Below are 23,241 nucleotides of genomic sequence, written 5' to 3'. Positions count from 1 at the left end.
CAGAGCAGAGTGAGCGGAGAGGGAGGGGAGCAGAGGGAGAGGACAGTGAGGAGAGAGGGAGCGAGAAAGGCAGCGTGTGAGGGCAGGCAACTATCTGGAGCAGCATGACTCTTCTAACACTTGGACTCTATCTGCCGCTGTGGTTTTGTTATGGCCTGGCTCAATCCTCTTTTCTAGACAGCTTTATTGCATTGCCAGCGGGTAAGAATATTGTAATCCTGAGCCTGCCTCTGTGTGTGTGTGTGTGTGTGTGTGTGTGTTTGTGTACTATACTGTACATACAGTACTATGCACGCACAGGTGTTGAGAGACTTGGGCTGTAAATACATGGATACTAAATGTCTATTTTTGGGATTAATTTTGAGCTCATTATCTTTGTAAAATACATTTTCTTGTCATCCATGAGGTAAATGCCTCTATAAATAGCGAGACCAGCTCTGAGCCTTCTGTGAGAATCACAGACACTTCATATCTGTGTCCAGCTCTAGGATCACTGCTGGACGGGTGTCATGATTTGATAGTTTGCACCTGTTTCCCTGTTGCTTATGCTGCTCCTGCATGTTCTAACCTATTTGACTTGTCCAAATGTTACTGTATTTGTGGATTATTTGTTGCTAAGTGTCACATTATTTGTACCTCCGTTGCCTTTGCATGCCAATGTGTCATGAGTAACTCTTCTCATTTGAGGTGAAGAGCTTTCCCATTAACTTGATGCAAAAGACGACTTAAACTTGACCTCTTCTGACTGTCTTCTTCTGATTTTTACATCTGGCACCATCGCCTGTGTGAATGACTGACTAATTGACTGACTGCATGCACACCTTGCACAGCTCTCAGATCCCAGGAGCAGCAGAAGAGATTCAGCCCATGCTGTTTACTGAGTCCACCTCCACCCCCACTGTTTCCTCCGCCCCCTTCACTTTGGCGCCGCCACGCTCATGTGAGTCAAAGTCATGTGACTTTCTATTGTAGAATATCTGACTGTTGATTTGTCCTTGGGTCATTTCCAAACTGCCCAACACTTACTGCCTTTTATTTGACCCTCAAATAATATCATTAAAACACTCAGATGCTGGAACACAGTTTTCAGGAAGAAATGGCATTGCCGTGGGTTGTGAATTGCTCTTCTTTATCATCGTCACAAATGGCAAAGGTGTAATTCTTCTATATCAGCTATCTATAAGACTCTTCTATCTAAACAGCATCTGTCAAAGCTGTAAAAGAAATACTGAATTTTATTTTCATTTTTTCAGAATGAAGACAGTCCAAATGACGGTGGTGAGTCAGAGCCTGGCAATGAGGACAATGGTTATGCCTGCGTTCAGGGCCCCCGTGGGCCTTCGGGCCCCTCTGGCCCTCAGGTAGGTTCCAGACTCTTCAAAAACATCATCACATAATGTACACTAGATCTGGCATTCGCACCATTACACCATTCCTACACACCTCCCACCATATGACTTGCGTAGGATTCACTCTCAGCATGGCTAAAGCACAGACTGTCTCTGGTGTTTTGAGGTGTTAGGAATTAGTACTCCAACAACAAATTAGCCCCATCTCCTCTCCAACTTGAGAGTTCCTGCAAAGCAGGGGGATTTCTCTGGCCCATGCAACACAGCGGCCCATTAACGCTCCACATTTAGATGAGACACAAATAGCCTTTTTCCACTGGCTGCCAGTGCCCCACACATCATTCTCAGAAACTGTCCGAAGAACTGTCTGCCTGGAAAGGCGTACTGGGTTGCGTAAATTCCAGGGATTACCAACACAAGCATGTGTCCATGTGTTTGTGTACACTTGTGATGAAAGATGTAAAGACATTTTGGTTTGATAGGTGCTTTTAAATCCACTCATCCCCTGTTAGCACAGCATTTCATAAGCAAAAAGAAAATGTACCAAATGATTGCTAAAGCTTTGCCCATCTCAGGCTGCTACAGCACCAGTTGGACTGCAGCAGCATTTCAGTTTATCAAAAGAGACCTACAAGGCACTTTTTAAATCAATAATGGCCACTCAGCCTTTAGCTAATTGAAACTGCAGCTACAAGCTCCCAGAAGCAGACATAACTTTGTGGTGGGATGTTGTGGACAATAAAACTAATGTAGATAGATATCTCTGAGATTTACGAGCATATGCCATGTATTTATTGTTTATTATGTCCATTAGGGTCCACCTGGGTTACCTGGGATAGGAGGGCCCAAGGGAGAAAAGGTAAGCACTTCCCCTTGTTCTTGTTTCATCTGATTTATGTAGCTCATTTTACATTTTACAAGCTACAGTACTCATTATTTTGGAAGCTCAAGTTTAACTGACCTGTTACCTCTGACTGAAAGATGCTTACTGGAAGTGTATTTAAATAGCTACTGTCCTTGTCCCCTCCTCCGCATCCTGTTGTCAGGGAGAAATCGGAAGACCTGGGCAAAAGGTGAGAGTCTCCATTAATCACTCCATATTCTCCACTAAGTGGATTTACTCAAATATGAGATACAGTGCCTCCGCCTTCAGCTCACTATCTGTAACTCAGAGCGCTGCCAGTGCAAGGAATTGTGAGCGAGTACAACCTTGACAGGAGAAAGCACAGACACAGGATGCAAGAGATGCAGAGCTGCTGAGAGGGGCTGTTTTGATGACAGAGGGATGGTCTCCTCTCACTGAAAGGGAGCATATTGCCTCACTAGTATTGACCCCTCAAAGACATCTGGCATCTTGGCTCCATGTCAGATGACCCCTCCTCTTTCTGTCAGAACAGAAGGAACAAGCCCACGCAGCTTTATTAAAAGCACAGGACACCGTGTTTGATAGTGGCAGGCGGAAGAGAAGTGAACTCCCTAAATGATCGGTCCCTGTAGTCGAGCGGCAAAGGCGGCCCAGTGGGAGGGCCTCACTGGCTGGTGGCCTGACTGAGCAGCTTTGCAGCACTGCAGTGCAATTTAACTTAGTGCTTCAGCCAGGTCATAAATCATTTTATTTCCCACAAGCACGGGCTCCTGTTCTATATACAGCCCATCATTTAATTAAAGAGAGCAAAGTGACAGGGCTCGTTAAAGTCATTCTCCCCCTACATGTGCAGCAGTGTCTGATAAATACTGTTGAAAGCAGGCTGTCAAGCTTATGCAGCAAATCCTGCACTATTTCTTTCTTTCCTTCTTTTTTTTAACCTGCAAAGCTGCAGGTATAAGAGGTCCTAATCAGATAACTGCTTCTTCAGCTGTGGCATCACGTGTTTTATTAGATATTTCTACACGTGAGATCATAATGTAAAATGCATGTCTCTCATTAGGGTCGGACAGGTCCTCCTGGACTTCCTGGGAAGCAGGGACCAGCTGGATGGCCTGGACCAAGTGGGCCCAAAGTGAGTAAGTCAGACCTTATAATGTAGATGATGTATGACATGAGATGAGAACAGTAAGTGCTAATAGAAGGAAAGGTAGATGAGTGTCAGCTATGATTTGTGTTTAGTCCCATTTGTATAATGAAATACTCTGTTATGTAACAACCGTTTCTATATACATGCTTGATTGAAATATTACAAGGTAATAACCTTCAATTTGAAGTCTGCACTTTGATGTGTGGGTTATATTTTGGGACATGTTTCTAAATAAATGAAGCCAATCCACATTTCTCATTATTCTGAATGTTTTTTTTGTGTGTCAGGGGGAGAAAGGTGACCCAGGGCTGATGGGTTTGCCTGGAGCCAGAGGACCATTTGGGCCCAGGGTATGAGATATACTTTATATGAACTACAGTACACTGATATGGGATGGTCTCACCTTCACACTACTTTTTTTTCATCTTGGATATTTTGTATCCTTAATTCTAGGGTTTACCTGGGTATAAAGGGGAAAAGGTATGTAACCGTTCTTTATCATTCAGCAGAAAATATAATAGGATATATATTGATTAATATCTTCTCTGTTTCATCTAGACTTAATGTGATGTAACACACTGTAATCTGCTCCATCAGGGTTCTCGAGGGGATCGGGGCGAGAGTGGCGTGAAAGGCGACAAGGTAGGCAGAGTTTATCAGTTTATCATATTGCAGGGGTTGTTGCAAATGTAGCAGCTAATAGTATTTATCTGCTGTATGTAATCTAAGCTGATTTGATCATCTACTGTTCTTCATCCGCAGGGTGGGATGGGATTCCCAGGAATGCTTGGACAGAAAGTGAGAAACACATTCAGACAAGAAGCAGTTTTGAATTTGTCCTGCAGAATTACGACCTTCTAAATCTGATCAAATCAAATGTTGAGTTGATCCGATTTGTTGTGCAGGGTGAAATGGGTCCAAAAGGAGAACCAGGGATCTCAGGAAACAGAGGACCCACTGGCCGACCGGGGAAGAGAGGCAAGCAGGTGAGGAGTTGGTTGCATTATTTCAAAACAGCATTATATGGAGTTACTCTATATTCACTCCATCTTTTGAGTAAAGTAGATTTTTGTTGCTCAAATTAAGTTATAACTTCTGTTAACATCTTCAAAATGTAATTTATGTCAAGGATAAAAATACTTATTAATACTACGCTCAGAAACATCGTATTAAAGAAATGTTTAAAATCTGATCACCTTGTGTATTGTTTGGATTGTGCTTAAGGGAGGTAAAGGAGATACGGGCAGTGTCGGTCCTATGGGACCTGCAGGCCCACAGGGAACTCCAGGTCACCCTGGTCCTCCTGGTTCACCGGCCACAGGTGAGAACTGTGACCTTTTCCATTTTACAACAGATTTAAAACTTCTTGAGTATACTGATTTGAAAGTCCCGTATGGTAAAAAGAAAATGCTCACAGCCCGTATTCAGAAACTGTGTCTTTAAACGACTCGTCAGGACTTCTGCATGGTTGTGATGGCACAACTACTATACTGTACTATACATAGTTAGAGAGTGCCGCTACAGTACTGTTACAGTCATTCCCTGACTGCAAAGACGTTGCAGAGACACCGAGAGTGCACATGCAGAAGACTCAGAAATGCAGACCAATCAGAGCAGGGTGGGCTTTTTCTAGGTTTAAAGGGGTTTAAAGAGAAAGGCGCTAAAATGGAGTGTTTCAGACAGAGAGTGAATACAGGAATATTCAGACAGACAGTATGAGAAAAATAATGTGTTTTTTGAACATTAAAGCATGTAAACATGTTCTACTAGAAACCCAAAATACAAATATGAACCTGAAAAGAGCATAATATGGGACCTTTATAACATCTTGTTAATTTTAGGGCAGGAATTTAACTACGTCCTCTTTAAAGTGATTGTTTGAGTGTGCACTTTCTCTGAGAGTGTGTGAAAAGCTGTGCTACTACCAGTGTAAGGAGCAGTAAAGACCCATGACAGCTAGAGGAAGCACACTTGAGACCAGTGTAAGGGGTAACACCGGTAGTCTTATTTAGCACCAGAGAAACTTTATCTCCAGAGGTGAAACACGATGCACTCATCATGACATCATGTAGCTAAAATAGATTCACAGGGGTGAGCCTCCCTGCAGTTTTATAAATATTATGTAACCAGACAATTTATGACGTTTAATACTTTTTTGCCTTGTGTCTTGTGTCTCTCTGTATATGTTCAGGACTATACATGGTTGGAACAAAGGGTGCACGTGGTCCACCAGGGCCTCCTGGAAAGTGTAGCTGCGGCTCTCTCAGTAATTCTCCATTTGACGATTATTCTTCAAGAGGAAACTATCCCAAAGTACCGGCGGTGAGTTAACAAGCCTTGTGGTTTTGTTTTAATAAATTTTGAATTAATTATACAAGATACATTTTTTTTTAGAAATATAAAAGAATGCCTTTAGGGGACATGGATATTGCTTCGACACACATACTTTCAGCTAAGATATTCAATTTTGATGCTCAATATCTCAAAATTGCACTCCGGCAAGACTCCTACCATATCATGAAAACATTTTCGTTTTCCTTACTTTGCCCTTCAATTAGATATTCGTTGTAAGCAATGGGGAAGAACTGGAGCGGCTTCACACAGATAATGCTCTTGCATTCCGCAAAGACCAGAGATCTCTCTATTTCAAAGACATCGATGGCTGGCTGCCAATCCAGGTATCATTACTGTACATGCGGTGGAATCAGATGATTTCATCTTGTTTTACACATAGTGACTTTTCAAACCCTTTTTCCTTTTTTTCAACTCTTTTAAACTCTGTCAAAGACTTTTCCATTCCAGCTGACGCCATTCCAGTCCATGGAAAACGCACCTGACGATGAAGGTTACTGTGGTGATGGGATCGTGCAGATTTCCACCGGCGAGGAGTGTGATGACAGAAACAGAGTTGTCACTGACGGCTGCGTCAGTAAGTCACGTGTCTATGTTAGGTGGTCTATAATAGCTCTTTAGTTGTGCATATATAACATGACCCCTCCACCTCTGCCGTCTCCCCTTACCACAGAGTGTAAACATGCCTACTGTGGAGACGGATACCGCTATGAGGGGGCTGAGGAGTGTGATGGAAAGGACTTTGGATACCAGACATGCAATTCATATCTTCCAGGGTAAGCACAGTACACAACTTTTTGTTGAGAAAAAGTGTTTTGTTGACATGTTAAACTGACCCAAAGTTTCTCCTGTTATCCGCAGATCATATGGTCACCTCAAGTGCACAGCGTACTGTGTTATTGACTCCACAAACTGCAAGTACTTCACTTGAGGAGGAAGCTGGACAGTGCAGCGGGATCCTCTGTGTGTTATTTGGAATATTTTCATGCAAAAAAAAAGAACAATAATGCCCAGAGCAAGAGACACCGAAGGTAGAGGCAGCCAATGATTCTATGATGAAAGAAAAAGCAAAACATATACTTATATATAACTCCTCTGTATTGCTGCTGAGATGCCACGTAGCTCCCTGGAGTTACAGTCGGGTCAGTGGAAGTGAAAAACCTCCACCCACACATAGGAAATGCACAGGACAACTGCACTCAGTCTTAACAAGCAGGACTTAAGACTGGCCTCCTCACCATGAATCAGCCTCTGGATGCAGCAGGTGTGTGACAGCCATGCAAGGGACTTAATTAAGTGCCAGTGGGAGATGTTGCAGAGGAGCAGTAGCCGGGAGCCAGAGGCGTTTTAATCTTGACCCAGTTACTGTTGAGAAAGAGAGGCAGCAGGACATCCAGAGCCTTGGCCTCAGGTATTCTACTACAGTGTCAATGACAGTGCACAGCATTTGCATGAGGCTGGGATTACTGAGACCATGACAGCAGCTGTCACTATCCAAGCATGTAACCCCATCACTTTACTTTTTATTGCCACAACAGGGCTTGTACTGTTTAGTCTCAATATCACATGAATTTCAGTTGTGAGCAAACCAGGCATACAGTAAGATCAATATGCACGGTTAGGTAGAGGTGCACGGATTATGCACTCACACACACAGTATATATTTCAGTGAGACTGTTACTCCATGAGGCCACACTTTAGAGGCCGACTTGGCTTTATTAGCTTATAGTGGTGGTACTGTGCTTGGCAGTCTGGACAAGGTTTCATAAATCCAAAAATAATTCTCAGGAACCAACAGGTAATGTAGCTCCACACAGCACCTTCCACAGGCAACCCCCCTCTACTCTCTTTGTAAATGAAATGGAAGTGACTGTACGCTGAAGCACACAGATAGCTCAAGTTTCTTCCCTGCGCTTAAGTGAGAAATGAAATATACTGTATATGAAGGCTTGAAACTGTTATGTTCTTAATTTTCTCACCGCACAGGAAAAGGCTAGGATAGTCTGTAGCTGCTAAAAAAAGGGGAGGAATTTCAATTCCAGTGTGTTTTACGGTCATTACTGTATTTACTCTAATACCTCTTTATCCAGTCTTTCTGTCTTACAGTATATACAGCAACAGAGAAACTCAACAGTAAACTTAACAGCGTAGATGTAGTCTGCTGTGCGTTGGGCTCCAAAGGTGAAAATGACTATGCCGATATAAGCTGACATATTTCCATAAGCTACTGTATGAGTCGTAGTGCCAAGGGAGACCTGTTCTCAGCCATACTTAGATGTAGTCAGGTGTTATCAAAAGGCTCTACTGTAAAAGAAAATACATTTAAAAAAAGCAATGGAAAGAAAAGGACTGTTAGTATATTGTCTCCGCATGCTTTGTGATACCATGTTTATGAGTGTGAAACGCTTCCACTTTGTTTTGTTATCAATGTAGCAGGTGTTAGCAGCTAAGTACTGTACGTAAGACACGCCTTATGATAGTTGAAATACCTTTTGGAAAATATGTTGAATGTTCTGTCTGTGGCCTGTGCTGCTTTGCTGTATCCTGTACTGTGTATGCACAACAATGCTGTAAACATAAGACGCATGTGGTAACGTACTGTAAGGCTTAATGAAATATAGTGTTCACTGTGACTGGGATAGTATAAAGTTCATTTTTGTTTCATTACACTGATATATGATTTTTATAGTAGTTGTGGATAATTTTGAAAAATAAAATAAAACATGAATTTAATTTTTTTCAGTGCTTTCCACACGCAGACATTTTTAAACTTTAATCAGAGGTTTTTCTGTGTGTTTGCTTTCTGTGAGTGAGTGGTGACAGTGCTAGAGATGCAAAAAGCCAGTTGACAGTGAAAGAGATGCTATTGATGTTCTTTCAGTGTGCAAGCAAAAAAAGAAGCAGCAGATATCTATCAAGGGGAAAGAAGATGCTGTCAGCGCTCCTTGCAAAGTGCTGAGTTAGACTAAATAGTTAACAGACCACACAGTGAACCCTTGCTGTTTTCTTAGACATGGCAATGGGTTTGTTTTTTTCAGGTTTTCATTCTGTTTCGATTAAGCGCCTCCACCCCCCAGAGCTGATTCTGTGTCTGAGATGAGGCACAGTGATACAGGTTAGGCCCCTGGCAGCCAGCCAGTGTTGCAGCAGAGATGTTTGAGGCTGGAAGCCACCATATAACTCTGTTAGCAATGCCGTATTTCTTCTCTAAATCACATCAGGACAATTTGTCTGCTGAGATGTCCGAGTAAAAGCTTACCGTGGCGTATTTATCCCATCATGTGCATTCCCCTGACCAGCCCAATCAGATTTGTACCACAGATGTCTCAATACAGCACTAAATGTCGCTGAGATGCAGTGAGATCTGCTGTGCTCACAGAAGAATCTCCCAAAGTGAAGTTTACACTTTTTGAAGTTTGGGAATAGCTGTTTGTTGTTGATTTTATTAGTTTTTCCCTCTCAAACTTGTAGGAAGCATGTATTTTGAACTCAAAGGTATTAAGTTGGTGAACTGAGATCAAACACGTTTTCCAACAAAAGGAGGTTATTATTATTAGTGCAAGTTGGATGGTGTAGCGTTACAACTGTGGCCGAAGAGGCGATGCAAAGGAGGCCATGGGGACAGGAAGCCGGCAGGGACCCAGCTGTTGGCCCGAGCCAAGTGAAAATCCCTGACCTATAAGCAGGAATGGCTGGCATGCATGGGTGCTGTGGTCCTGGCAGAGGGCACACTACTGCTGCACATGCAAAACTGTCACAGCAAAGTATGCAAAGGTGTTATTTGAGCTCAGTGTTTAGACAAACTAGAACACCTGTGTAGATTTACTATCTATGGCTTTGTTCGGTTAACAAGTTGCAAAATTGCTTAATAAACAAACATTTGACCTCTGGGCTCCTATCTGATACAAAATATTAATATACAGTATGACAACATGTGACTGACAAACACTTTTACAACTGAATTATTTATTATGTAAAAATCAAATAGCATCTTATATACAGTCATAGAAAAAACAAATCAAATGTTTGCAATATTACAATGGAATATTTTCAGGATCAGAATTTATCTTAAACAGTAAATCGGCCTGTTGCACACCTGTGATGTAAACCTGCTGCAAATAACTTTCTTCTAGAGTTATTACTATACGCATTCCTGAAAACACAAAAGAAAAGTTAGAATAAAGTTAAAAACACTATGTCTGTAAAAAAGTCCTATGGTGATGTTCCTGCTTTGCTCTTAAAGACAAACCTGAAACCGGCCTGGAGGTGGAGTCTTATCACTCATTTTTTTTCATTCTTGAATCGACATCATAAAATATTAAGTATGGCTGGTAACGACACTCAAGTATATGTAGAACAGTGCATGGACGAGATGATGAAAACTGTTGATTAGACTAGCTAAATGTTACTGTTAATTATCAGTACAGAGATGAAGGAGAAGCATTGTATTTGAACTTTCTATCTGTGCCCTTTAGGACTATTTATTCACTTGGTTAATTCAAGTCTTGCGCCTGTATTCAGTTTGGCACCTATGTTACTTAATACATAAAAACATGCAATCGATAAACATGCTTTATGGATACAAATGGCCATACATTCACACAAGAGCTGGACTACAATGAACTTTATAACTCAAGACATAATAAATAGACATTGTGAAAATGCATTCTATGCATAGGTTTGTGCAGAGGATGTCCACAGAAGTATTTAGCAGTTGTCCGTACTTTAACAGCCACACTGTATAAGTTTACTCTTGTGTGTTGTGTTGCTGTAGGCAGCAGAGGCTGAAGCCATTGACCTGACAGCTCCTTTTTGGTCCCACGGAAAGTCTCTATGACATGTTAGCGGTGAAAAACAAAACAATACATTGTCAAACTGCAGGATTTCTATTAAAATTTCAGGGAAAGAAAAAACAAAAATCAATATCCACGATAATTTCCTAACTTCACCAGTCAGTGCAATAACTTTTTCTAACCTAATACACTACAAGTAAGCCCAGTATGCCATTCCATCACATAGTTAAGGCATAGATTGGGCATTGGAACAATTTGACATTGTTTTTGTAAAAATAGTGCTTTGTGTTAGTTGCAGGTGTCACCCTGTTTCATGAATCAGAGGAAACAGGACAATCTTGATTAAACATGTCTTTGCATTCTGATCAGGGGAAATCACAAATGATCTTCTCGGGAAGTCGCTGGAGCCAAATACCTTGTGGTTATGTACATGTACATAAAAAGCCACAATACAGCCACAAAATGTACACCAGAAACAAATGCCACCATGAATCATTATGGTTGTAGTCTGCATAACAGGGCTTAATATCCCTACACTGTCAACGGTCTTTTAAACAAAACCCAGAAACTACTTTGTCCAACCATACTGACATAATTGTTAATGCTCGCTCCTAAATGCAGACATTAAAACCTTCTTCAAACCTAAACCCTCTACTGTCGTACAACCACTGGAAACACCTCACACTGACATGGGACACTGTACACTATTTTGTACACAAGATGTACTTGATGTATCTGGCACCAGGAGGTACTCCACTTCAGGAGTCAGCCACTACTGTGCCCCCTGCGGTCAGGCTCTTTCCTTCCTTGAACTTGGATCGTCTCTCTGCTCCAAGTTTCACACCACTTCATCAGACTCCAGGTTGTATTCTTCATACAGGGCATCTAGGATGGCCAGGTGCTTCTCCATGGCAGGCAGGTACACTCCCAGGTCCCTGTGCACGCCACTATGGAAATCTCCCTTCAGCTCGTCGCCATCTTTCGACACTAAGGCAGCTGCAAAACTTTGATAAGACGGAGCAGCTCTGAGGGCCAACTGAGGAAAGAGAAGCATGCGATAGTCACACTCCAAGAACAGATGAACCTTAGGGAGGAGAAGCATTCGTAAGAGTAAGAAATACCTACAGCAAAAACTCCCCGCACAACCCATCCGTGGTACTGCCGAAGAGTCTTTCCATAGGCATTATCTGTGCAAGAGAGTAGGTAGAAGATGACAAATCTTAAATATGCATGAAAAGTCCAATATTGTAGAAAAAATGGCCATGTCTTTTTGGATTATAAAGCAGGTCAAGGTGCAGCATAAATACTGTAAAAGTAGTAAAGCGAGAAACGCACAGACGCAGTCACTGTTATGAAGAAAAAATTGTGGTTTACATTAAAGTAGAAACCAATAGTAGAGATAACAGGGAGATGGAATCATCTGCTAGGCAAACATACTAGTATGAACCTGAAAATGATTGTAACATGGGATCTTTCAATTCCAAGTATTTGAACGTATTTGCGCATCAGAGAAATCGGACTCACTAAGTGCTCCCTGGATGTCTCGTTCTCCTGCATTGACCTCTGAAAGAAACTCCTTGAGAAACTTCAGGCCACGTCTGAGCCACAGCAGAGCCTCTGTGGCGGAGTTGCGCACCCGGGCAACATCTGTTTGAACTTCATGCAGCACGATGGACTGTAGTGTGGGGAAGCTGTCCGGGTCTGACATCAGCTTCTGGTTAATTTTCTACAGGGTTAAAAAACAGCGGTTACAACCCAGTTACAACCTTTTAACAGCTCAACAAGTCACTTGACGTAATGCACAGTGACAGAACAAGAATGCGAGGAGTGATAAGACAATACGTCTGATGTTTTTAAGATAAACCAGGAGTCAAGTATATTGTACACAGCAAATCTCCTTGTTGACATATACAGGTATAGTACATCATAAAGTACTAAATGTTGATTCATCCTATTGTTACACTAGGTTTAGGACAAAGATAGAGCCACCTTTGAACAACTGTCATAGTTTCTCATATTTAACAGTGAAAACTACTTTAAGACAACCTATCAAAGACGTGTACACATACCTTGATGTTTCCAACAAAATCCATTTTAACTGGTGCGAACACTGTGGACCCCAGCTTGTCTGAGAAGAAAGAACCCATGATCATTTCTTTGTTGCTTAAGAAGAAAGGATTCTTTGTTTTGTGTCCTATTATCAAGACTTGAAATGATAAAGAGAGCAGAAATACAGAGTTGTGAGGTAGATTTCACCTTTTGAGTGCAGATTTTGAAAACAATGAAGGCTTGCGACACGCTAGAAGATCATTAGCAGTTCTGAAAGCATGCTGCCTGGCGTACAGGACATCAAACATCACTATTGTAGATATCACTAGTATCTTGGTCTGTGTCAAGATTTGACAGGTGAGATGTCATCAATTTTGGCTGACACCGTACAGCTGGTGGCACTGCAGGCTTATTCAGTTAAAAGTTCAGGTCACTTTAGATATTAATTTACAGTCATTAATAGAGATTCAGTGTTTGTTTATTTTATTTAAAAGGAGGACCATTATAAAATGCATCTTTTTCTGAAGCTGGTTACAATGAAACATTAATAATACCCTGGACATCTTATATGGGTCATTCCTGTAACGCAACATGTCCGTCCCCACAAATTACTTTCTCATATCTTCTTTAAAATATGTCAAATATTTATAACAAATGGATTAAATGAAATAGGGTGAGCGTAAGTTTTCACTCGTCTTTTTTCCGTGTTTCATGTCATTCCGTTTGCCAGTCTTAAAATTTCACCATTTACAGAAAAAAAAAATGTAACAACATTTTGATGTAGTTATGCGTGTGACCACCTTCATCCATATGTAGTACACTTTGTGTAGATGTGCAGTGCACACAGACAAGTAGACCCACAGTCATGTGAATAGTTAAAGGGTTAGGAAATAAACTTAATAAAGATACTGTTAGGTTACAAAGAATGCATTAAAACCTCTAAAAGACATACATAGGTGCAGAAGGAGATAATGAGGGAATTAAAGAAAAGGATGATGATGATGAACCCAGGACAGAAAGCTGCCTCCTCATTAATTAAAGCCAAAGTGAATGACAGATCATGCACAAATGACAACAACAAAAAAAAAAAAACAGTGGAAAGAAGTTTTCCTTCTAAGCATTGTAAGGGGTGAAATTACCATAATGAGAAGAGTGGCAGATTAAGAGGAGAGACTGAAAGTGACCAGCCTACCTAATACAGGTACTATTGCATAGCATGAGTCCAAAAACTCTTGTGTAGGGATACCATTGTCGTCGTCCAGTCTTATATCACTAAATCTAAAGAAAGTAGAACAGATTCAAACAGGAGAATATATTAGACGTAAGTATGCCATTTCAATTTTTATTTGATCAACTCAAAAAAAAGAAGAAAAGGATACAAATGTCAAAACCAAGCCAGAGAAATGATTCACACAATGTCATGCACTTCTATGCCTGACAATACCTGAGACTATTCTGCTACTTGGTCTACAACTTAACAGAGTTGTTGTCTTTTTTTTTGCTAAATGTTACCGCTCTTAAACTGTCTTATCAATTTTAAAAGACCAATTTAAAAATGCACACACTATAGTCCCCATCTTGCAGTTAAATAAAGTGAGACAATGGGTTCTCCATTGAAATAATGTTTACGTCATGACTGAATATTACAGAAATGATTATAAACACTTTAGTCCATAGTTCAGAAACACTCTTCAAGGTCTTAAAAAAGAGAGTAAAGTAGGTTTGAAATACAGAGTGAAACAAAAAAACTTTACAAACCCAAAAATCAGATGAGGGCCTCTCTGTGTCATGTGATCAAGAGAGAACACACTCATATAAAACACTAATAAATAACATCTTGAAATGGATTCAGTTCAAATGTTTTCAAACCTGTTATTATACATCTATTCTGTGCAATATGGTAACACAATTAATATATTTCAACAAACTAATTAACTGTGCAGTTTAGTCAAAAGTTGCATCAGAAAAACAGTGCCTCAAAGACAAAAATACTACATATAGCTTAGATAGGTTAACCCTAATACTGTCATAGTGAAATATCACAGACGATCATACAGTAACTTCGTACAGTAACAAATGTGTCCTAAAGGATGTGACCTTCCTGAGTAGCATTTTCATACCTGTGACTCATTGTGCTGAAGAAAGTTTCCACCTGCTCTGTGTCTTCTAGCTCTGTTGAATCTCTGGAAGTGTTGCCTTCATGTTGAGCCTCTTCTTGGTCTGGAACAGGAACAGCTTCCTGTTGGTGCTGAGGCTCGACGGCCTTTGCTTCCTTGTTGTTGTTGTCATGCTCTTCTTGACTTTGGTCCACTTTGTGCTTCTGCTCTTGTTTTGTCTCCATTTGATCATCACATTCCGCATCATCAAATTCAGCTTCGTCCTCCTCGTCCCCCTCTGCTGGTTGGTCGTAGTGTTCAATCTCAGAGGTATTCTGGGTAGTGAGTAAAGTAGGATCAACTTCCTTCTCGTGGACTGAGCTGTTACCGTTGGTGGCATCAATGTCTGTGTGACACAACAGAAAACAACAATATATGTGTACAAACGGGCATACATATTATGGTTTCAGTCAAGATGTCTAGTTTGAAGCCCAGTTTTCATCAACCTGAAAATGTGATGTTATACTGTAGACTTAAGGTGTTTTTACACTGGACCGTAAGTAATAATTTGGCTGCCTTTTTTGCGTCCTGGTCCGTCAGACAGACTGAGGTATTTTGCCGGCTTGATTTAGCACCCTAATGTGACGGCTTAGACACTACACATCGTGGCGGCTCGATTTCCATGAAAATAGAGTTTATGCGGCTCTGCGACATATGCCTGACTTGGGCGGAGGTGTCGCTGACGTGAGCTGTTGTGCGACCCACAGCCGGGAGTTTTAAAAGCAGGAAACAGCTGATCACAGAAATGAGAGACAACAAAAATATCTACTACCGTGTTGAGCAACTGGAAAGCCTGTGAAATCCATGCGCTGCTGACCATCAGATCATAGGGCTAACTTCTTCCGACACATATGTGGTAAGTCACTATACGCCTATCCCAGAAAGCCGTCTTTTGGGAAAGGAGGGATATTACTCATCAGCTCATCAGGGGTGAAAAAGGTGACGAAGATGGGAAGATTGGAAAAGGCGGGGGGTGGGGGGTTAGTAAAAATTTATTTGGCTTTTTCGCTTTTTGGTTAAAAATCCCTCCAGTAGCACATTAAGACAACGAGACCTTGAGGAATATCATAGGAAAATTCACGCTGGGATTTGGGATAAAAAAATAAATAAAACTTTTTTGACAATTGCAAATTTCTGCAAAAGTTTCACTTTACGGTGATTGGATGATGAGCACTGTCTAAGCACAATCTGCTTAGACACTCCCTTACTGTCAGCATACCTGGAAATACCTACATCCTCTGAATGCCTTTTCATTTGTGGTTGTAAAGTTTCATGAGGTTGCGATCATCCTAGGAGGTCAAAACAGCTTGTTTTATACAGTGAGCTCAAGTTTTTTAAAAATGCTGTCACTACAATGAAAGGGGTTCTATGCAGACTAACATCACACATGGGTACCACTGAGCTCATTGAATCTGTAACAGTCCAGTCACACCCAATATATGCAATTCTAAGACTGTTTAGGGACCTCAATATGCAAAAATATTCAAATAAACCAATAAATGAATATAACATTTATATTGCATGTCAAAAACTGCATGGCATTAGCGTGCCAGGGGGACCCAGAGGGAACTCCTCAATTTTTACTTTATTAAAGTATTGCTGCACTGACCTCTATGGATCGAAAGGTTCGGTCACACAACATCATGGTTGGGTGTGGTAGGGTGTGACTGGTTTCAGTTGTGACCACACCTGGCTGTGATTTTGCATTGTGCTCTATAAGATACTTTTCATTACCTTCCTTGTTTTGTTTTTTTCCCCCACACAGGAAAGACCAACTTCTTGATTACAATCAAACTAAATGTTATTTCTTTCATATCTCCTAAAAGTCTGATAATTAGTTGTTGTTTTTTATTTTAGACTATCAAACAATTACGTAACAATAACCTACATTTTCTTTAATTTTTGTAACTGACTATTAACTGCCACTACTGTATCAAATCAAGTCTGAACCAAACTATGAAATATATTCTGTGTTAAATAACCATGTAAAAAAGAAAGGCTCTCGTTTATGTACTGTATTATTTTTTTAAAGTTCAATCAAAGTGCTACATGACATTAAAATACTCATGTCTTCGAAAGGAAATCACTAGAGAACACCATCAGTATACTTAAAAAGATAATTATGCGTTTTAAATAATGTATCTTTGTATTTGCGGTGAGATATTGTATGTATTATAGATGACCCAAAACAATAAATTTGAAACTACTGAGGTCTTACTTTCCCATCACCGGCAGTAGCTTCCCCTGTATAAAGGCTTTGTCACTGCTAAGGGAAATGCAATAATGTAACTGGGGCATCCATCACTGTCCGTTCACTAAAAGACAATAATCGATCAACATCAGTCCAGTTTATGGATACATAACAACCAGGCCTCTTTCGATGCATGTGGTCTTTCCTGTATTGAATGCAGTAAGGGTTTTCAGTTCAGGGAACTCTCCAACACGTGAGGTGAGTGGTTGGGACGCCTGATTTACCTGATGGGGAAGGATGTTGTTCTGGTCTGTCTGGCTCATCTGGTCCTTCTGCTCCAGAGTCGAGGCTCTGGCTGTCATGTGTCATTGCTTCTCCTGAGGTTTCAGACAAATCTCTCCACCTGGAATGGATTTGTGCAATATGTTAATTCTAAAATATGGACTGAACTTCTATAGGGCAAACATAATTGGCAACTGTATCTAGTGCAAGAGAAATGCAACATTAATGACAACTATATTATTGTGTCAACAGAAAAGGGGATTTAATTTTCACTTCACTTTGCTGAGTGCTACTTTGAACATCTATATGACAATTAATGACTGACGGATAAGCAGTAACGTACATAATGACAAAAAAAAACTACCTACTTTTCTCCAGCGTTCTGATTTAAATGATTGACAGGTTTAATCTGTTGGCAAAACAAAACATTAGGCATATATATAATTAAACAAGCCAAACTGTTTATACTAGATGTTATTAGGTTATGTGAATGGTGACATAATTGTACCTTCTGAGGTTTAATGGCTGCTACTGGAGGAGATCCCGGTGGACTCTGTGTTGCCATATCCGCACTGAAAGTACGGTTTGCTATCTGCATGCATTCCTCTAAAGTTTTTAGGAAGGTGGTGCATGTAGACTTCACCATGTTCCCAGTGTCTATTTCTGTCTGAAAAGGGCACACAAAACATAGACATTAGCCAATACTGTCCTAAACATCAGGTAAGATTGTTGTTTGGTAATTGTATGCTTAAAAAAAATCAGCTTAAACCTATAAAGCCAAGTTTTAAAAAGGAAATTTACTTTTAATAACATTTGCTACCTGTCAGGTCTATAAGTAAGTGGAAGCACGTAACAATTTGACATCTTGCTGATTGCAAATGCGCTGCCCAACACAGCGGTTTCACACTAACAGCAGCTTCTCTTATTTCATCAGCTCATCCAAAACTTAACCTTACCTCTGCTGTGTCTCCTAGCTCATCATTCTCCTTGATCTTGTTTACTTGTTGTAAAAGAAGGTCACAGTATAATCTGAGTTCTGACATCTTAGTTTTCAGTGCCTCTGTATTCTCCTGGAGCTCTGTCATAATAAAAGGAAAATGAGTCAATGTTTGGGAAAACTTTTACAGTATTTTACAACAGAATACTAGCTGTGTAAGCGTAATCCATGCAATTTCAGATAAGGATGTTGTGGCATCCAAATACCTTTTTCTCTCTTTGTTCGGTTGTCTGTAAGGCAGGCTTTGGCTGTTCCCAGTGCCACCAGCCATTTCTGCCTCTCTGCTGCATTGATGGCTCTGAGGTAAAAGTACTGCTCTCCTGGTATGGTCAAGTCAACTCGTGTTGAGTCAGAGGAATGAACTAGTAAAGTTAAAGCAAGGAGACATGTTCTTCAGGACTACATCAAGAAAGAAACTCACATACAGTTGCACAACGAAACACTTAAAAACAGGACAAATTTGAGCCATACTGACCTTGGATTTCACAAACTGAAATTTTAATGCTGCCCTTGCAACCTTTCCATGCATCTTCTTGAGAGTCATAGTAAGACAAAGTTCCTCCATCGAGCACAAACCAACGAGGTTGCCAACCTGAGAAAAAAAAAGCATTTATATTTTACTAGATCAGAAGCCTTCGACGTTTTTCAGGCCAAGGACCCCTTTAGTTGAAACAAAGTTGAAGCAATGACCCTCAACTACAAATATTGGATTAATCTGAGTGGCATATTAAATTGAGCCTAACAGCTGGAGTGGTCTAAAGCTTATACACGCAGCTTTTTATGGTGCATACAATACTACGATGTTACAATGATCATGATTAACATATTCATATATGTATCATCATACATTTGGAAGGCACGTTGCATCCTTCAGCTCAATTGTATCTGTGCAAGGCTACTTTAGTGCCTATAAGCCAGTAAGCCAAGGTTGTGTAAATGTATTTATTTTTTCCCCCAATTTTATCTTTGCTAATAATACTTTACATTCATATTAATGCTTATTTTCAGACATTTTTGAATATTTTTTGTAATTATCAAACACTTTGACGGACCCCCTGTTGAAGATCTCTGTTCTAGATCATCCCGGCTATAGGTATTTTACTTTTCAAATAAAAAAAGTCGATATGAAACAGCCTTATCTAGCCTCATAAACTTGGAAAGAGTTAACCCCTACGTTATGTTAGCCACAGCTCATCAGTTGTTAAGTGAGATTATAAAGACAGATGGCGAGAACTACCTAAATTAGATGGCGCTGCCTGTTAATAATACAAGAATAAGGTTCACTTCTAATTCGTTAAAAAGCTAACATAGCAACGTCAAAGAGAAGCTAAGTTCATTTTAAATAAGCTCCCAGTTGAAGGCTGACGGCAGCTAACGCTAGCTCACCCGTTGCTATGACGTTGTCACGCTAGCTAACGTTAGCTGCCTAATACGAGCTCCATATCCGATAACACGCAACGACTGTGGGGTTAACTTACCACTTATGTAATTGGTCCATTTATGCAGCATTCCTTCCATTGTTTTAATTATGTGTTTTTCCCGTTCATTACTTGTTTATCATGACAAGCTATGATGCACAGCTGATTGCAGCGACTCCATCGGGCCCCCGAAGTGTGATTTTGTGGAGTAACGTCCTCGGCTTTAAATGTGAGCTGCGCAGATAAAAGTGCGTAAACTTTTTCGTGAATCGAGCTCTAAGCTTTCACGCGACGTTCCACCCATTGACATCAGAGAGCTTTAAGTACCGTGGGTGTGCGTCGTCTTGATTGACAAGAAGAGGAACCAATAGACTAAGAGATATATGTAATGGGCGGGGCTTAGAGATTATTTTATCCAATTGTAGAGGGAGGAGGGCAGACAGCTGAACAGTGGCCTGCGTTCATGTAGAAGTTGCCTGCCACGTAGTTGGCATTCCTGCCATGTATTTATTTTAGGTTCTGCATTTTGTGTAAAGGTTTAAATTAGTTAGGGTTTTTTTGGTACATTTTATGAGTAAGTGAGCAATCAAAAATGATGTTTTTTTGTATTTGTTCGATATTGCCCTCACTGTTTGTGTGTGTCACTGGGGGGAAACTGCCCGAGCCAGAAGTGAAAATTGAAGTTATACATAAACCCTTCATGTGTTACCGTAAGTCAAAATATGGAGACATGCTTCTTGTTCATCACGAGGGATTCTTGGAGAGTAATGGCACCTTGTTTTTTTCCAGGTAATGTGTTGCTAGAAACCGTCACAATGCTGCATGCATGTCCTTTAAATATTGTTAAAATCCTTGTGCAGAAAGATTAGCTGCTTGTTAGCTCTCTCTCTCTCTCTATTTATAGCCCATTTAATAGACTACTTTATGCTGCAACCCACCACTTTACAGTATCTGTGCCATTGGTTATGCTATTGGTAGTCAACATTAACCACGGGCAGTGTACTCAAAACAAGTAAAAGTACAGTGTAGAAATACTCTGTTACAAGTACTGCATACAAAACTTTGATAAAAGTACTCATTATACAGAATGGCCCATTTCAGAATCATGTATATTATATTATCTACAATTTGAGATGAATGCATGTGTGATGTTAATGTAGGAGCTACTAAAGGTTGCTTTAATTATACATTTATGTGTAGCTTAATCTATCACAACAATGTAGCATGTCTCATTTGTTGATAATATTTTGTATTAATAATTTGAATCTGTGAAGTAACTAGTAACTTAATTTGTCCAATAAATGTAGCAACAAGTACAATATTTTCCCTCTGAAATGTAGTAGAGTAGAAGTATAAAATAACATTATTACCCAAGTTTAGTCTAGTTTAGTTCCTCAGAATTGTACACTTCTTGAGTAAATGTAGTACTTTACACCACTGTCCACTACTGTCCTTATGTGGCAGCCATTATAATTTGTGGTTCATATTTGTGATATAAATGCTTTGTGCACTGGACTTTTCTTTTTCAAAGACAACTTTGATGGATTTTTGTGACTTTTGGCAGCCGCAAAGATGGGGACAAAAATCCAGTATGGTTCACCCTTGGGATTCGAGAGGCGCTCAAGGGTTGGGATAAGGGTTTGAAGGATATGTGCACAGGAGAGCGCAGGAAACTGACCATCCCTCCATCTCTGGCATATGGCAAGGAAGGAAAAGGTAACATAGACTATTTGTAATACACAAAAACATGTTTGAGAGACATGGTTGTTGGTTCTAATCATGTTCCCCCATAAAATACGTGTGCTTCTAATACATGAAACATTTTTTTGTCTGCAGGCAAGATCCCTCCAAGTAGTACCCTCATTTTTGACATTGAGCTCATGGAGATCCGAAATGGCCCCAGGTCGCATGATTCTTTCCGGGAGATGGATCTCAATGACGACTGGAAGCTCTGCAGAGAGGAGGTGTGGAATTCTGAAATTCTCTGTGAAAAACTGCTTTCCTTTTCACATTAAGGGTATATATGTCACCATTGTTGAATGCCTTTCCGTCTCCTCTACAGGTGAAAGAGTACCTGAAGAAAGAATTTGAGAAACACGGATATTCACCCAATGACACACATCATGAAGTGATGGTAGATGACATCTTCCAAAATGAGGATGAAGATAAAGACGGTTTTATATCCGCGAGGGAATTCACCTACCAACACGATGAGCTCTAGCGGGCTGATTTCCTCCACTTTTTTAAAAGTACTGTTTGTTTCATGGATCTCCTCCAAAATAGTGACTTGGATTGAGGAATTTTGAATTAGTTTCTGGGATTGTTTTTACACTGCAGGTGAACAGTGTTGACTTTTGGTTGAACTTTTTATGCAAAATGAGATCCATAATAAATGTATGCATCTGCACTGATAATGTCACCTCAAATGAATTTAGGCTACAGTATTGCATTTCTATTTTTATTGATTTCATGTTTTTGAATTAAACAGAACTTTATATTAATTTATTTTTAGTGTCTTTACATGCAGAAAACTGAACTGTGTACTTTATGCAGCCAGCCTTGGTGACGTGATACTGGATGATGGTCTCTGTGTACATCTTCATTAATCACTAGAGGGCACTCTTGTCCAAGACTTTTGTATCATACATACAAATCTTATTCAGATAAAACCTCAGAACAAAACAGCAACAGTGTAATGTCACGGGTCCCTCTAGATTTCTAGATTTATAAAAAATAAAAGTACCGTCACATACCATTTCATGCCATCAGGTATTAATCACCGAAGTATGCAGTAGGCTTTTATGGAAAGGTTTCAGTCACTTGCCGTGAGGAATAATCCAAATCCTGTGTTATGCCTTAAAGGAATACCACGGAAATAATTTTCAGATTTTCAGTTCATGTATAGCTTATTGTAGTCAGCCTTAAGCAACTATCAAATCCCCTCAGTGGCATCAAAAATATGAATGTTGCAGTGTATAAACAGACACACTGCCTAAAACCAAAGGCAAATTGCTCCTTTTGAACTTTGAATCAAAGTTTTTGAGTTGATTTACGAGTTATTTGAGAAAATACATAAGCTGAAGGGGAAAATCCTGAGATACTCTGCTCTGAAATGTGACATATAAGTCGACATACCTCCAATATGTTTATAGTGAATCTTGATAGTAAACGTATAAAGCCTCCCAAGTTAAATTTACCACAAATGGATGCAATCTCTTTCTCCCATAACCAAGGCTACTAATAATCAGCATCACATGCTTAAGGTATTCAAGTTTGAGCAATAAAGCCATTGTAGGACATAATATCACAGTTGCTCCATTACATAGAGCTGATGAAAATCACACTATGAGTAATACTATACAGACATACTGCATGTGGGGGTTTCAACAGTTATTTTAGTCACCAACTTTAACAAACTAATCTTATTGCAATTCTTTAAATACGTAAATATAACAGATATGATATTGTTGTTTTGCAAGGTTGAGATTACGTTCTGATAAAGGTAGACATGCACCTGTGATATTCTCAGGAACCACAAACAGATTTCAGTGAAAGAGACAAAGTGCCATTAAAAGAGCAAGCCACAGTGCAAACACTGCGGTGCAACTCTTCTCTCACTGAAGTTTATATGGTATCTGG

At 40.1% G+C, this 23,241-nt stretch overlaps 3 protein-coding genes across 4 annotated transcripts; 2 read left to right on the top strand and 1 right to left on the bottom strand.

Annotated features, from left to right (window-relative positions):
* The first annotated feature begins 40 nt into the window (after window positions 1-40).
* Window positions 41-8,274, top strand: colq (collagen-like tail subunit (single strand of homotrimer) of asymmetric acetylcholinesterase). Of its 2 annotated transcripts, none has more exons than XM_083917894.1 (17): window positions 41-201; window positions 831-940; window positions 1,254-1,361; window positions 2,164-2,208; window positions 2,396-2,422; window positions 3,278-3,349; window positions 3,652-3,714; window positions 3,818-3,844; window positions 3,962-4,006; window positions 4,127-4,162; window positions 4,270-4,350; window positions 4,589-4,685; window positions 5,556-5,686; window positions 5,923-6,042; window positions 6,167-6,293; window positions 6,390-6,492; window positions 6,578-8,274. In XM_083917894.1, exons 1-17 carry the CDS (start codon window positions 105-107, stop codon window positions 6,645-6,647), a joined length of 1,359 nt encoding a protein of 452 aa, XP_083774020.1. In that variant the 5' UTR covers window positions 41-104; the 3' UTR covers window positions 6,648-8,274. The 2 variants fall into 2 exon arrangements, with proteins under 2 accessions (XP_083774020.1, XP_083774019.1); XM_083917893.1 differs by having other exon boundaries at window positions 6,152-6,293.
* Window positions 8,275-9,679: 1,405 nt separating this feature from the next.
* plekha8 (pleckstrin homology domain containing, family A (phosphoinositide binding specific) member 8) lies at window positions 9,680-19,791 on the bottom strand. The gene is made up of 13 exons (XM_083917573.1): window positions 19,663-19,791; window positions 18,660-18,776; window positions 18,391-18,546; window positions 18,144-18,265; window positions 17,696-17,854; window positions 17,556-17,596; window positions 17,190-17,308; window positions 14,679-15,060; window positions 13,751-13,836; window positions 12,579-12,637; window positions 12,034-12,235; window positions 11,635-11,696; window positions 9,680-11,545 (listed from the first exon to the last, which is right to left on the bottom strand). The coding sequence occupies exons 1-13, from the start codon at window positions 19,700-19,702 to the stop codon at window positions 11,348-11,350; spliced, it is 1,743 nt and encodes a 580-aa protein (XP_083773699.1). The 5' UTR covers window positions 19,703-19,791; the 3' UTR covers window positions 9,680-11,347.
* Window positions 19,792-20,111: 320 nt separating this feature from the next.
* On the top strand, window positions 20,112-22,038 carry fkbp14 (FKBP prolyl isomerase 14). The gene is made up of 4 exons (XM_083918086.1): window positions 20,112-20,391; window positions 21,167-21,318; window positions 21,439-21,566; window positions 21,665-22,038. The coding sequence occupies exons 1-4, from the start codon at window positions 20,195-20,197 to the stop codon at window positions 21,821-21,823; spliced, it is 636 nt and encodes a 211-aa protein (XP_083774212.1). The 5' UTR covers window positions 20,112-20,194; the 3' UTR covers window positions 21,824-22,038.
* The last annotated feature ends 1,203 nt before the right edge of the window (window positions 22,039-23,241 follow it).

Source organism: Echiichthys vipera (genome assembly GCF_963691815.1).
Source record: "Echiichthys vipera genome assembly, chromosome: 8".
NCBI lineage: Eukaryota > Metazoa > Chordata > Actinopteri > Perciformes > Trachinidae > Echiichthys > Echiichthys vipera.
The sequence above is the reverse complement of the archived record's forward strand: the minus strand, read 5'-3'. Positions and strand labels throughout refer to the sequence as shown.

What these genes read in the sequence shown, in the direction of transcription:
- fkbp14 (XM_083918086.1), top strand. Translation starts at nt 20,195, where the DNA reads ATGATGTTTTTTTGTATTTGTTCGATATTGCCCTCACTGTTTGTGTGT. An exon ending in GGCACCTTGTTTTTTTCCAG is followed by an intron (nt 20,392 to 21,166) that starts GTAATGTGTTGC and finishes GACTTTTGGCAG; the next exon opens with CCGCAAAGATGGGGACAAAA. An exon ending in GGAAGCTCTGCAGAGAGGAG is followed by an intron (nt 21,567 to 21,664) that starts GTGTGGAATTCT and finishes TCTCCTCTACAG; the next exon opens with GTGAAAGAGTACCTGAAGAA.
- colq (XM_083917893.1), top strand. Translation starts at nt 105, where the DNA reads ATGACTCTTCTAACACTTGGACTCTATCTGCCGCTGTGGTTTTGTTAT. An exon ending in GAGGACCATTTGGGCCCAGG is followed by an intron (nt 3,715 to 3,817) that starts GTATGAGATATA and finishes CCTTAATTCTAG; the next exon opens with GGTTTACCTGGGTATAAAGG. An exon ending in ACTATCCCAAAGTACCGGCG is followed by an intron (nt 5,687 to 5,922) that starts GTGAGTTAACAA and finishes CCCTTCAATTAG; the next exon opens with ATATTCGTTGTAAGCAATGG.
- plekha8 (XM_083917573.1), bottom strand. Translation starts at nt 19,702, where the DNA reads ATGGAAGGAATGCTGCATAAATGGACCAATTACATAAGTG. An exon ending in TTCAGCACAATGAGTCACAG is followed by an intron (nt 13,837 to 14,678) that starts GTATGAAAATGC and finishes TACTTTCTTTAG; the next exon opens with ATTTAGTGATATAAGACTGG. An exon ending in ATTTTGTTGGAAACATCAAG is followed by an intron (nt 12,236 to 12,578) that starts GTATGTGTACAC and finishes TTAACCCTGTAG; the next exon opens with AAAATTAACCAGAAGCTGAT.